The sequence below is a fragment of the Nicotiana tabacum genome, chromosome 14 (genome assembly GCF_000715075.1).
Source record: "Nicotiana tabacum cultivar K326 chromosome 14, ASM71507v2, whole genome shotgun sequence".
NCBI lineage: Eukaryota > Viridiplantae > Streptophyta > Magnoliopsida > Solanales > Solanaceae > Nicotiana > Nicotiana tabacum.
This window is the reverse complement of record NC_134093.1, coordinates 34,861,695-34,877,188: the sequence shown is the minus strand read 5'-3', so window position 1 is coordinate 34,877,188 and position 15,494 is coordinate 34,861,695. Positions and strand designations below refer to the sequence as shown.

Here is a 15,494-nt window from a genome sequence, read left to right as displayed (position 1 = left end):
TTTATTAGATGAGAGTGTTGGAACCAAAAATACTCTAAGATAACACCATCATCTTTTACCCAAGACCTATCATGTCAAATCATCAAGAACAAATACTAGATGCGGAAGCGTACTTAAATCCATAGGAACGAATGAAATTGCTCGTCTTGCGGTCAGTGGTCTTTTAAATCAAGACGTAAGAATTGCACAGAAGACGGTTCTCCCTTTTCCACCAATGGGATATTAGAAAAGAATCTTACGTCTGATTTAGGGACCGTAATCCATTTATAGTTTAGTCCATCATTAAATTAAATACTTTTGGAGGTGTCTTATACACCTATTTAACTTTAAACTTTAGCAGATCACTTTTAATTTGGGTCAACCTTTTAACGATAGCAACCAACATACAATTATTCTTAATATAAAATATATGTGAAAGTCCATAAGCTCTAACAATCTCCCACTTCGACAACACACACATACACACACACACACACACACACACACACACACACACACACACACACACATATATATATATAATGCATATTGGACTCAATGTCACCTTATGAGCTCAAACATATTTGCTACCATAAACTAAACTACTTTCGAACGATCTCGTCCATCAATTAATCATGCCAGTATTGGACCAAGGCAGTTTTTGTTACATTTATCGTAACTAAACCTTCCTTGATCACGAATATTAATATAATCAAATGACATAGATCAAGTATGGATGTGTAGCATGAAAATTACATGCAATGTGATCCAACTATGTATATTTCCAACTAGTCCAACTGAAAAACAAGTAAGAGTGAAAAATACACTGAATACTTTATTTTTGCAGAAATAACCTCAATATCCTTAAACCGAAACCATAACTTGAAACCTTAAACTGAAACTAAATTGTGACTATAAAGAACATTTAAGAGGTTATAAACTACCACTGAAACTGAATATCCTTCAATGACATGACACCCATATGAGCAATATGCTCATGAAAACCTTGGGAGGTAGTCCCTTAGTAAGTGGATCCACAACTATGGAGTTTGTACCAATATGTTCTATAGACAACTAATCACTCTGAACTCTTTCTTTAGCAACTAGGAACTTTATGTCAATGTGCTTTGACTTTACCGAATTTCTGTTGTGTATTGGAATACAAGACTACTAGCTTATTGTCAAAAAATAACTTAAGTGTCCTTTCAACTTTATCCATAGACTCGCAGCCAGTGACAAAATTCTGCAATCATATTCGATAATCAGATGATACATAGTGTGTTGTAAATTAACTGATATGGTGAAAAGAGTTGTGTGTGTTCGTTTAACACTCTTCCTTATATAACTAATCAACCAAGTATGTCATATTATATCAGTATCTAGTGAAGTCGATATCTGAATATCTGATTATCTTTAACTTTTTCGACTTCCTTTTTGTGAGTATAAAATATTTGTTCTCTGTAATTACCTTTTGAACCTTTAAGCTGCTTTCAAAAGATAAGTTTATAAATTATTTAAATATCTGCCCAACATTCCTAAATTAAATGAAATATTCAGATGTATACAAAGTTGATCATACATCAGACAATAAAAAAAATATTCTTACTTCCACTAAACTTGTGGTATACAAAATGATTAACAAGATTTATCTCGAAATCAAATAAGACAATAACTTGATGAAATTAGTAATACTATTAATGAGATACTTTCTTAAGTCCATAGATGATTTTCTTTATTGAAATTTATTCTTAAGGTTGTAGAGTTTGTTGGGAATACTTCTTGAAGGACGGGTAAAATGATATTGTCTTTGATCCGAATTTGCTTCTTGAATAATGTCAGGTATAGAAAGTTGTTCCTGAGCTAACAATAATAATTAGATGAATATCAATATGTTCCTCTTCAAAGACAAAGTCCTTAACTCTCCCCCCTCCCCTCCCCCGCAAACTCAACATCCTCAAAGTACTCACATTGTTGGAAAATATAGCCTTAGTAGTGGGATAAAAGTTTGAAAAATTAAGGGAATAAAAAATATTATTGGACAGAAGTCTCTTAATTCTCCATTAGATATGACCTAATCTCTCGTTCCATAAAGAAGCTGACTACTGGATGGTTAATTTACCTTTATTACCAGTTATGTTAATATGCAAGGTTCATTGAACGAAGAAATTATATCAATTAAGTATAGATTATTGTAACCTGATAAAGAACCGGGACCAACCAATTTTGAATTACGAAAGAGACTAATTTTTTTCATTTTCAATAAATAAAAATAACCAAACTTCTCTAATACAGAAATAGAAATCAAATTCCATCAAAAAATAGTGCAACATAGGTCTCGTTCAAATTCAAATAAAATTGGTTCTTAACAATAATCTAAAAGTTCCAATTTCTTCGACTTCCATCGACTTGCCGTCACTATCGTAGATATATATTTCACCATTATTAGGCTTTCGATAGTTCAGGCAACCCTGCATAGGCACAGTGATGTGAATTATTATACTGAAATCTGTCCACCATCTGTGTCTTGGTACCGAAGTCAAATTAACCTTGGAACAAATAAAATTAAGAGGTATAACTCTCTTTGCACGATATGAGTGATAGTTGGTATAATCCTTTTTGTTATGGCTTGCAGCTTTACCAAAAAAACAACCATCTGTAGTTGGTTCGTGATATTATTTCTTTTGTGTTGCTGTATCCGCAACTTCCTTATTCTTTATCTTCTTGTGCTTCCTTTTGTTCTTAGGCATAGCGGCTAAGTGAACACTTTCTATCTTTTTCACCTTCAGTCTATCTTCTTCCTGAACACAGTGTGAGATGATCTCATTTAGAAACCAAGTCTCTTTCTGACAAGTATAGCTCATCTTAAACTGGCTAAACTGTGGTGGAAGGGATATCAAAATCAAATGCACTAGCAAGTCCCCAGAAAGGTCCAACTTAAGTGCTTTCAACTTAGAAGCAAGATGAAATATTTGTATGATGTACTCTCTGATATTACCTTTACCTTGATACCTCATTGATATCAGACTTTTCAAAAGTGTATGAATCTCAGCCTTTTCACTCTTGACAAATACATTTTCAATTTCAGCCATAAATCTTTTAGCCGTCTTAACCTTGTTAGACATAGTGCCCCTGAATATTTTTGGAATAGCTTTCTTCATGATCATCATACACATGCGATTTAATCTCTCCCACCTTTCCATCTTTCTATTTTCATTCGAGGTACTCTTATATGTAAGAGGTGGTGGAGAATCAACCTTTAACGCAAGGTCGAGATCCATGACTCCAAGAACTATGTTAAGATTCTTTTTCCATGACTTGAAGTTAGTGCCATTCAACATTGGAATTGAATTGATGTAGGCAGTAATATTTGCAGGAGTAATTTCAACTGAATCACAGAACAACAAACAACGAAATAAGCTCACATAAAACTTAAAGCCAAAATAAAAATAAATTTGAATAAAGATAAAACCCATCTCAAGGTACCAGTCACTCCATTAATATTTCATCTTTAAACAGAATATTAACTTGTAAGTGGTATCTTGGTATAGTAATCAAATACTGACAATAAAGAACATGTCGTGTAATGACCCGATCAGTCATTTTGAGCTCTAGCATGTCGCTCGGTGGTTTGAGGCCTTGGGTAGCTTTACTTTATGTATTATGACTTGTACGGATAGTCAGAATTGAATTTCGGAAAGTTCGGAGTTGATTCAGATGGAAATATTCTAATTTTGTAAGCTTTAAATTGGAAGAATTGAATGAGGTTTGATTTTTGAGTAAACGACCTCAAAATCGGGATTTGAAGGTTTCAATAGGTTCGTATGATGATTTCAGACTTGAGCGTATGTTCGGGTTGAGTATTGGGTCACCTAGGAGTATTTCAGTGCTTATTATGAAAAGTTGGCATTTTGAAGGTTTTAGAATTTCATAAGTTTTGTTTGAGGTGAACTTTGGTGATATCGATGTCCGTTTGGAGTTCCTAGCCTTGGAATAGGTTCTTATCGTGATTTGTGACTTGTGCGTAAAGTTTGGCGTCATTCCGGAATGTTTTGATATGATTCAGACGCGTTCGTCGAAGTTTGGAAGTTTGAAAGTTGAAAGAAATATTTTTATCGTCGATTCATGATTTTTATGTTATTTGTGACGTTTCGAGCCTTTGGATAAGTTTGTATAAGGTATTGGGACTTGTTGGCATGTTCGGACCGAGGGGCTCGGGTGAGTTTCGGACCTTTTCTAGGCCATTTTTAATTGCTGGTTTTTGGTTACAGTAGTGTGCATCGTGATTGCGGACATTGGATCGCATTCGTGAAGAGCAAAATGGGAGAAAGGGGTCTGTGAATCGCGTTCGCGGAGACAGATTCGCGTTCGCGAAAAAGAAATTTCTGCTGCACATGGCTGACTTTGGAAGCTCATATCTTGTAATCTATAAAGAATTTGGAGATGATCCAAAATGAAAGTTGTATCTAGTTTTCAGAAATTCAAACTATTCGTCATTTAGAGTTTTGTCCAAAAAGTTATAACCATTATACTAGAGGCTGTCTGGCAGAGTTGGGCAGCTTGTTCTTCGCGATCGTGATTGGTTTTCTGCGATCGCGAAGGTAATTTTGAGCTGAGAAAAGTTGTGCTTCGCGATCGCGAAGTATTTTCCTCGATCGCGAAGGGTAAATACCTGGGCAGAAGCTATATTTCGGAGGTTTCAGCCATTTTATCATATTTGGAGCTATGAGCTCGGATTGAAGCGATTTTTGAAGTGATTTTCGCCATATGAATTGGGGTAAGTGTTATCTACTCGGTTTTGATTATATTTAATGAATCTATCCTTGTTTTTGGCATTTGGTTGATGATTTAAAAAGAGAAATTGGGATTTTTTGTCTAAAATTTCATAGAGTGAATTTTTGAGTTTTGAACGTCGATTCGGAGTCGGATTTGAGTGAAACTAGTATGGTTGGATTCGAAATTGAATGGATTATCAGATATTTTGAGTTTTGTCAGGTTCCGGGCATGTGGGCCAGGGGTTTGACTTTATTAACTTTTTATGCGGAGTTATAAATTATTATAAATTGATTTATTGCGAGTATTAGAGTATATTATTATTGGTTTGCACATTGTTTGACTAGTTTTGGAGCGACGTGCATTAGTTTGAGGTGTTAGAGTGGCGTTGGAGTCGGTTATGAAACTTCAGAGTGAGGTAAGTCTCCTGTCTAGCCCTGTGAGGGGGAATTTACCCCGTAAGTGTTATATTCTTATATGCTACATGTTGTGGGAGCTACGCATGTATGACGTGACGAGTGTCCGTGCGTATTCTAGAATTTCTGATTATATCCGGGTAGATTTAGGTTCACGCCATGCTATAACTTTACTATTTGAGTCATCTTTGCTCATTTAATTTCTTTATTTCGCGTTACGACTTGAGACTAGACTTGCATAGGGTGATAGACTTGCTATTGTAGAGATGTGACGGGCTACATGATAATCCGCAAAATAATTTGTGCTTCCCTTATGAATTTCTCTCGCGTTGTGCGTTTTCATCGTAAAGCTTTCCTTAAAGTTCATAATTCACACGTTTATTCGTGAGTGGGGTCAAGGACCCGTTAAAACTTCTTACTCTAATGGGATCGGGCCGATCACCTCGGCAAGATTATGTACCACACTCTTATGGGAGCAAGTTGTTCGCCTCGGCAGTATAATAGATGCATCTATGGTTTGTGCCCTTTGACCCTTGGCGGTGTATACATTATTATGGGATCGGGCCATACGCCTCGACATTTCTATAAAATACTCTTATGAGATCGGGTCGTTCGCCTCGGCACCGTTGTTCTTAATATTTGGCAAGAAACCAGCGTATCCATGCATTTTTCTGATTTGAGTTGTGACAACCTATCTGGTGAGGTCCATTTCATATATACTCTGGTTGAGGAGGTAACTGATAATTGAGAGCTTGAATTTACTGTTCAGAGGAGGATCTTACCACGTACCTATATTTGTTTATACTATTTATTACCCTGTCATATATTTATTTACTTACTACTGTATTTGAGTTATTGGACCATTAACAAGTGTCGATGTCGACCCCTCGTCACTACTTCTCCAGGGTTAGGTTAGATACTTACTGGGTATGCTTTGATTTACGTACTCATGCTATAGTAATGTGCAGGATCTGACAGGTGCATTTGGTGGTTATTTGGCGCATTGGCGCAGTCACTGAGGAGACTTTAAGGTGAGTTGCATGTATGTATGTATGTATGTATGTCTGTTGCGGGGACTTTACGGTGAGTTTTATTCCATGTTACGATCCGCAGCATACAGAGTCTCCATCAGAGTTATTTATATTCTCTTATCTAACTTGTATTCCAGACAAATATTGTATTATTATTGTACTCCTTAGTAGATGCTCATGCACTTGCGATACCGGGTTTTGGGAGTTCCTACTGGATGTTCATTATTGTAGTTCATGTAATTATTATCATTTCATCTTGTAATTTATATTTTATACAAAAACTGGAAAATAAAATCACGGGTTTTCCACGAGTACTAGATTTTACTCTACTTCTTTAATGGGATTCATGATTTAGAAAATAATAAAATGAGTAATTAAGTTGATTAATCATTGTTGGCTTACATGACGGTGGCGTTAGGCGCCATCACGACCTATAGTGGATTTTGGGTCGTGACATATATGCTCGAGAGTTTGTAGTTTTCACATATCTAATCACAAAAGTCCAACATTTTATTCAGAGCATTAAAAACTTAGATGTGTTCTTCTGCTTTGAGTGACAGATACTTCCAGTATAATATGGTTGAAGTTTGTGAGTTTTACATATCAATTCAGAAAGGTCCAGCATATTATACTGATGTTTTGTTCTGCACCATTTTATGCAGTATTTTTTCTGGTTTTAAATCAAAGATACCTCCAGTACTATATACTAGAGAGTTTGTAGTTTTCACATATCTAATCACAAAAGTCCAGCATTTTATTCAGGACATTAGGGGAACCTTAAAAACTTAGATGTGTTCTTCTGGTTTGAATCACAGATACTTCCAGTATAATATGCTGGAAGTTTATAAGTTTCACATATTAATTCAGAAAGATCCAGCATATTATAATGGTGTTTTGTTCTACACCATTTTATGCAGCATTTTTTCTAGTTTGAATCAAAGATATCTCCAATACTATATGCTGGAGAGTCTATAGTTTTGACATATCTAACGACAAATTTCCAGCTTTTTATTCATGATAATAGGTGAACCTTAAACATTTAGATATATTCTTGGCGTTTGAATCATAGATACTCTCCGTATAATATTCTAGAAGTTTGTAAGTTTTATGTATCAATTCAGAAAGGTCCAGCATATTATACTGAATATTTTATTCTGCAATTAATTCATTTTGTAATGACCTGACCAGTCGTTTTGAACTCTAGCACATCGTTCAGCGGTTTGAGCCCTTGTATAGCTTCATTTCAGGTATTATGACTTCTATGTGTGGTCGGAATTGAATTTCAAAAAGTTCGGAGTTGAATTGGAAAGAAAATTCTAAATTCGGAAGCTTTAAGTTGGAAAAGTTGACCAAGGTTTGACTTCTGAGTAAACGACCTCAGAATTGGAAATTGAAGGTTCCAATAGGTTCATATGATGATTTCGAACTTGGGTGTCTATTCGGGTTGAGTATCGGGTGGTCCGGGAGCATTTCGGCGCTTATTGTTGAAAGTTAGCATTTTAAAGGTTTTAGAATTTTCTAAGTTTGGTTTGAGGTGGACTTTGGTGTTAGAATAGGTTCATATCGTGATTTGTGACTTGCACGCAAAATTTGGCATCATTTTGGGATGTTTAAGTGTAATTCGGACGCGTTCGGCGAAGTTTGAATGTTTGAAAGTTTAAAGAAAGATTTCAATCGCCGATTCGTAGTTTTGATATTGTTTGGCATGATTTGAGGCTTTGACTAACTTCGTATCGTATTTTGGGACGTGTTGGTATATTTGGTTAAGTCCCCGAGTAGCTTGGGTGAGTTTCGGACGGGGTCCTGATCGATTTGAGCTTTGTTGAAGTTGCTGGAATTTTTGTTTTGCTGGTGCAACCGCTTTTGCGAAGCCTTGGTCGTAGAAGCGAGATGAAGCTCGCAGAAGAGACTTGGGCGAGCTGGGCATGTGGTCGCAGAAATGAAGAGGAGCATCACAGCTCCGTATGCGCAGAAATGATGCCACAACCGCATGTGCAGGGAAATGCGGATATGCGCGAGGCAGTGTCGCATCTGCGATTGCGCAGGAGCGGAAGAATTTCCACAGGTGCGATGGGCTGCTAGCAGTGGACTTCCGCAGGAGCAAGATTTTTCTCGCAGAAGCGAGCTCGCAGACGTGCAAATTCATCGCAGGTGCGATGATCGCTGGGCATAGGGCCTTGTTAAGTACGTGGGTTTGATTCATTTTCATTTCATTTCTTCCATGGGAGCCAGCCTTGGAGCGATTATGGAGTGCCATTTCATCATCTATCATGAAGTAAGTAATTTTTACAAGTTGTGAGTTAAATATACTGTCACGACCCAAATTTCCCTCCGTTTGGTATCGTGATGGCACCTAGTCTTAGGGACTAGGTAAGCCTAACATTAATTGAAACAACACTGTTTGAATAACATCTAACAAGTTAAATAGAAATCTCTTACAATTCCCAAAACCGGTAGTACAAGTCATAAGCTCTACAGAGTGTTCGCTAGAAAACTTCTAGATACAACTGTCCAGAAATAAGAATAAACAGTGCAAAACGAAAACTTGAAGGTGACTCTGAAGCCTGCGAATGCAGTAGAAGAGTAGCATGAGCACACCACAGCGGTGCCCAGTAAGTATCAAGACTAGCCTCGGTGGAGTAGTGACGAGGAACAATCAAGACACCCACTGGTCTAATAAACTGAACATATATAAGTACATGAATAACAGAAGTATGATGTCTACATAAAGACTATGCCATATGGCTTACCATACAGTAATGGCATTAAAGCAAGAAAACAACAAGTATCAGCGGAATATCATGAAAATGATGCAGACAAAGTGAATGGAACACAACCTAAATACGAAATCACGAATATAGCAAGGACAAGTAATAACTCAGTAACTACAACCGCTTTTACATAAGGTTTTAGCCAACAACTCCACGAGGTACCAAACCTCGAACGAATTAACAACTCACGGGGCTCAATACCTGAGGCCTAACACTTGGCATCATGTGACCTCATAACACCTCATAACAGCACTGACGACTCACGTGCCAATAGAGTCATTCTCACATAGAAGGCAAGTAAACGAGGGTGAGCATCTATGCTCAACAATATCAAGAACACCTCTTATCCGATAAGAGTGCTTAACTCTGTGTATGCTTGTGCAAATGTCCTAACATAGTTCATACCAGCAAATAAGCATAAGGAAGAAGAAGAATGGACAACACGTAGAATATTTTCCCACAGCTTTCACAAGATAAAGCTCACACATGTACGTATACCACTACGCAAATATCAACAACAAGAATGCCCCCAGGCCATAAATCATCACAAATCAATCCCTGATACAGCCCACCTTGTCTCGCCACGTGTGCGCAATAGTAACATAAATGCCCACCTAGTCTCGCCACACGTACATAATAATGTTCCCACCTTGTCTCGCCACATGCGCAACCCATATATATAAATACATATCTCGCCTTGTCATGCCGCATGTGCAAATATCAATGGTAACAATAGCATGGAAGAAACCTCGTGCAACCCCATAATAACAACCGCACGGCAGAAACCTTGTGCATCACAATAATAACAACTGCACGGTAGAAACCTCGTGCATCACCACAACAAGTACAACAACAACAATGACAATAACACAAAGTACGACAAGTAAACCAACTCAAGAACTTTAATTTACAAAGAAACGGTAGAACCAATTCACAAGGAATAACCACAGTAAAGAATGCTAGGTATAAAGAGAACAACTCAACAAAGGGAGAACTAAAGTGTAGCAACGATCCCACAATATACACTTCAACAACAAGGAAGCTAACACAAAAAAATAATGCCAAATAAAACAAGTCGACTAAGATATAGGATATCTAAACTTCTTTTAAGGTTGAGAAAATTACGAAGGATATTCAACAATTTAATTAAGGATAAGCAGCGGAAAAATAATCATAACCTCAATTAAGACTGAACAATTATAGGATAAAATAATATTAATTTCAATTAAAGATAAGCAGTTATGAAAAGATAGCATGGCTATAAAAGAGATAACAGTTTCAATTAAGGCACATATGAATCAAGTAACAATAATAGTGGATCATGAAGCAATTGATTCTAATTAAGCAGGTAGATGTGAATCTAGTAATTAAGATATATAATCATAACAAGAACAACTGCATATTCAATGAATACAAGGACCTAAGAACCCTAAAAGGCTAACTTTCCACAAATAAGTATGTGCACGCACTCGTCACCTCGTGTACACAGACTACAATCAACATAGAAGACTCAAATCCTAATGGGAAGTCCCCCCCTACAAAGTTAGGCAAGATACTTACCTCGAACCAAGCTCAAACAGTCCGTAAGAATGCCCTTTCCTCAATTATCCGACTCTGAATGGTCCAAATCTAACCAAACACAATTGCATATCATGAATACAATGATAATAGACTCATCTAATTAATAAAATAATATTTTAACAAAAATTCCGTAATTTGCCCTAAAAAGTCGACCCGGGCCCACGTCTCGGAATCGGGTAAAAATCACAAAGTATGAATACTCATTCACTCATGAGTCCAACCATATAAGAATTACTCAAATCCGACCACCAATCCCCTTTCAAAACTCAAAATCTTTATTGAAGAAGTTCTTTCAATTTTTTCCAATTTCAACCCCAGAAATCCGAAACTAAATGGAGAAAACAACTATAGATTATCGCAATAAAACCAAATTCGAGTAAGAAATATTTACCCACAAGATTCCTCTGAAAATCCTTCAAAGAATCGCCTTCTCCCGATCTTAAAATCAAAAATGGAGTGAAAATGAAATAACCCTCGATTCCAACCCCTTTCTGCCCAGTGATCCTCGCACCTGCGACCATTTCTCGCACATGCGCCTACCGCACCTGCGGTCTAACCAGTCGCACCTGCGGAAGTCACTAACTCCCACCGTCTTCGCACCTGCGAGCCTTCTCCGCATCTGCGGTCATCGCAGATGCGGAACTTCCTCGCACCTGCGACCCCAGGCCAACTCTCAATTCTCGCATATGCGCTTCCATCTCTGCACGTGCGAGTCCGCTGATGTGCACAAATTCTCCGCACCTGCGGAGACTGCCAAGTTCAGCTCTCCCCGCACCTGCGCCTCATTCTTCGTACCTGCGACCATCGCACCTGCGCCCAAGGTCCGCATGTGCGATTACACTAGAATTTAGACCTCCCCAAAACCATGGAAATCATCCGCAACTCGTCCGAAAAACACCCAGGGCCCTCGAGACCCCGTCCAAACATACCAACAAGTTCTATACCCTAACACGACGCGCTCGAGGTCTCAAATCACATCAAACAATGTCAAAACTACGAATCGCACCATGAATCGAACTTATAAATTTTCAAATCTTTCAACTCCTAAAACCTGCGCCGAAACCTATCAAATCAACCCGGAATGACGTCAAATTTTGTAGGCAAGTCCCAAATAACATTCAGAGTTGTTCCAACTCTCGGAATCGCATTCCGACCCCGATATCAAAAAGTCCACTTTCGGTCCAAATCTCCAAAAATTCGACTTTCGCCATTTCAAGCCTAAATCAGCTACAGACCTCGGATTTACAATCCGGACATGCTCCTAAGTCCAAAATCACCCAACGGAGTTAATGGAACCGACAAAACTCCATTTCGGAGTCGTCTTCACATAGTTCCGACTATGGTCAAAATTCCAAGACTTAAACTTTCGTTTTAGGGACTAAGTGTCCCAAATCACTCTGAAATATCCGGTAACCAAAATTCAACCACGCACGCAAGTCAATACACATAATATGAAGCTGTTCAGGGCCTTATGCCGCCGAACGAGACTTAAATTCTCAAAATGACCGGCCAGGTCGTTACATATACGAATATGGGCTTGTAAATACATGGAAAATTATGGGAATTTTGGGATTTTAAGAGAAAACCTAGAAATTGGTATTTTTAGATTTTGACCACAATTTGGAAATGGAATTAGAAATTAATTATATATTTGAGTTCATTGCTTTATGGATAATGATTTTCTTCAAATATTTTTGAAATCCGGGCACGTGGGCCCGAGGGTTGACTTGATTGACTTTTTGAGCTGTGTTGGAAATTATTATAAATTAATTAATTATGATGTTAGAGTATATTTTTATTGGTTTTCATGATTGTTTGGCTAGTTTCGAATCGATGGGCATTGGTTTGAGGTGCTAGAGAGGTGTTGGAGTTGGTTATGGAACTTCAGAGCGAGGTAAGTCTCCTGTCTAACCCTGTGAGGGGGGAATTTACCCTATAGGTGTTATATTCTTATGTGCTACATGTTGTGGAAGCTACGCACGTATGAGGTGACGGGTGTCCGTGCGTATGCTAGAATTCCTGCTTATGTCCGGGTAGGCTTAGGTTCTCGCCATGCTATAATTGTACTATTTGAGTTATCTTTGCTCATTTAATTCCTTTATTTCGCGTTGCAACTTCAGACTAGAATTTCCTAGGGTGATAGACTCGCTATTGTAGAGAGGTGACGAGCTACTTGATAATCCTCGGAATAATTTGTGTTTTACCTTACGAAATTCTCGCGCGTTTTGCGTTTTCATTGAAAAGCTTCTTTACATTTCATAACTCACACGTATCTTCGTGAGTGGGGTCAAAGACCGTTAAAGCTTCATATTCTCATGGGAGCGGGCCATTTGCCTTGGCAGTATAATAGATGATTCTATGGTTCGTGTCGTTCGACCCTCGATAGTGCACATATTATTATGGGATCGGGTCGTACGCCTCGGTATTTCTATAACTACTCTTATGGGATCAGGCTGTTCACCTCGGCAGCGTCGTGCGTAATATTTGGTAAGAAGCCATCGTATTTGTGAGTTTTCCTGATTTGAGTTGTGACAGTCTATCTGGTGGGGGCCATTTTCCATATAAACTCTGGTTGAGGAGGTGACCGATAATTGAGGGCTTGCGTGTACTGTTTAGAGGAGGATCGTACCACGTGCTTAGATTTGTCTACACTATTTTTACCATGCCTCACACTTGCTTACTTTCTGTTGTACTTGAATTATTGGACCACTAGTAAGTGTTGACGTCGACCCCTCGTCACTACTTCTCCGGGGTTAGGCTAGATACTTACTGGATATGCGTTGATTTACGTACTCATGCTACACTTCTGTACTAAATGTGCAGGATCTGACAGGTTCATTTGGTGGTCATCCTGGCGCGTAGGTGCAATTGCCAAGGGGACTTTATGGTGAGCTACATTCCAGGCTACGTATCGTAGCACACAGAGTCTCCATCGTATTATTTACTTTATCCTGTCTAATGTACATTTCAGACAGATGTATTATTATTATTATTATTGTACTCTTTAGTAAATGCTCATGCACTTGTGACATCGGGTTTTGGGGGTTCCTACTGGATGTTCATTATTGTAGTTCACGTAATTATTATCATTTTACCTTGTAATTTACACTTTATACGGAAATTTATAAAGAGAATTTACGGGCTCCTACGAGTAACTGATGTTTATTTTATTTATTTATTGGGATTTATGATTTCAGAATTTTTAAACTGAGTAATTAAGTCGATAATTTAATGTTGGCTTGTTTAACGACGACGTTGGGCGCCATCACGGCCTTTAGGGGATTTTGGGTCGTGATAACTTGGTATCAGAGCATTAGGTTCACTTAGGTCTCACGAGTCATAAGCAAGTCTAGTAGAGTCTTGCGAATCAGTACGGAGACATATGTACTTATCTTCGAGAGGCTATAGGACTGTTAGGAGCACTTCCCTTCTTGATTCCTCTACGTGCAGTTTGATTCCATTGGAGCTTATGCTTTCATTTCCTTCCTACTTAATCTTATGCGCCGAGGAGCGCTTGTTATCAATTAGGCATCGAGGAGTTGTAGTGGTACTGCAGGTGTGATGCAGGATATTTTTCCCTACGTATTCGGGCATGCTATTATCGTCGCTTTGCGGAAGGGTGTTCTATCATTTCAGCCCAACATATGTATTTCCCATAGTTTCGAGGATATGCACAGACTATCATGATGTTCATGCGTTGTTATCCCACAGTGTTGGTGTAATGGTAGGGTGCTTGTTTATATAGCGAGGCAGTGAATGACTCGAAAGAAGGATTTCTCATTGCATGGTCTAAAGGTTTGGCATTTAATTCCAGCGGAGGAAAGGCAATCGGACAATGGATGTTCAGGCTTTGGTTGATGGAGTAACGAGACTTGATATTTTCGAGCATGGTGGAATTCTCATTGGTGATGTGGTATCGTCGTCCTTATTTCAACGCATTAAGGTTCGTTGGTGTTATGGTCTTCCGTGGTTTTCCTTCAGGGCAGGGTGTTGTGAAATAGTGCATGAGAAGTGGTTGTTAGATATGGTGGTGTGTAGCGGTTTCAGAATCGAATCGGTGTTTCTACTGCTGATGACTCGAGAAATATGATCTTCAAAGATGCTTATAGTTGGTGGAAATTTACCCGTTCAGATGCTACGGATGGATTATGATTTGAGGTAGAATTTTGGCAGCAAAGGATGAGGAAGGACATGGCGGGATGTGTCTCGCGGTGATTGAATTGCTAGCAGGTCAAATATGAAAAGCAGAGGTCGAGAAGTTGCTTAAAGGAGATGGTTTAACCAAAGTGGGAGTGGCATAGTAGCATATGGATTTTGTGGTAGGAAAGCCACATGCTTTGAGGAAAGTTTAGAGCGATTGGGAATCATGGTAGAAAGTGACTAGGTCTACAAATTTTATTTGGAATGGTGGCTACAGTGCTAAGGAAGGTTGAATATGACGGAAAGAAGTTTGCTTGGAATGAAGAGGGGTATAAAAGCTTGATTATCATTATGGGATGCGATGTGACTTCGAGCTTGGGATATATTATCGGACTTTCAGTTGATATCAATGGGGAATGAGCAGACTTTTACTGTCGGTGGTCGAGCACGGGCTCAAGAGGGTTTACTGATTTTGTAGTAGTGGTACACAGTGCAGCGTCGTTGGAAGGTTTTGATATGGAGTTCCACATGTGGGTTATATCCTTTGGGCAGGTTAGCTGTTGCGTGATTTTGATAAAGTTTCTACAAAGAATTCTACTTACTACTCAGTAGAAGGTCAAATATGCGATTGTGGCTGATAATTCAGAATGTTCATGAAAAGTTTAATAAGGGATTTCGAGAAATTTGGCAGGTTAACGGTGCGGGATCATGGTAAATTGAGAAGGAGGAATCCTTGTGGGTTCTAGATTTATGTGATTGTAGCTTAAAGTTAAGTAGGGGAGCCCACCGTCTACGACTAGATCGTG

General features: G+C 38.5%; 1 protein-coding gene across 1 annotated transcript in view; it reads right to left on the bottom strand.

Moving 5' to 3' along the window:
* Positions 1–2,651: 2,651 nt before the first annotated feature.
* The window catches only part of LOC142168882 (uncharacterized), a 28,986-nt gene continuing 16,143 nt past the window's right edge, over positions 2,652–15,494 (bottom strand). The window contains exon 2 of the mRNA XM_075230051.1: positions 2,652–3,364. Within this exon, the coding sequence (XP_075086152.1) occupies positions 2,652–3,364 (713 nt within the window). The remainder of the gene's footprint in view (positions 3,365–15,494) is intronic.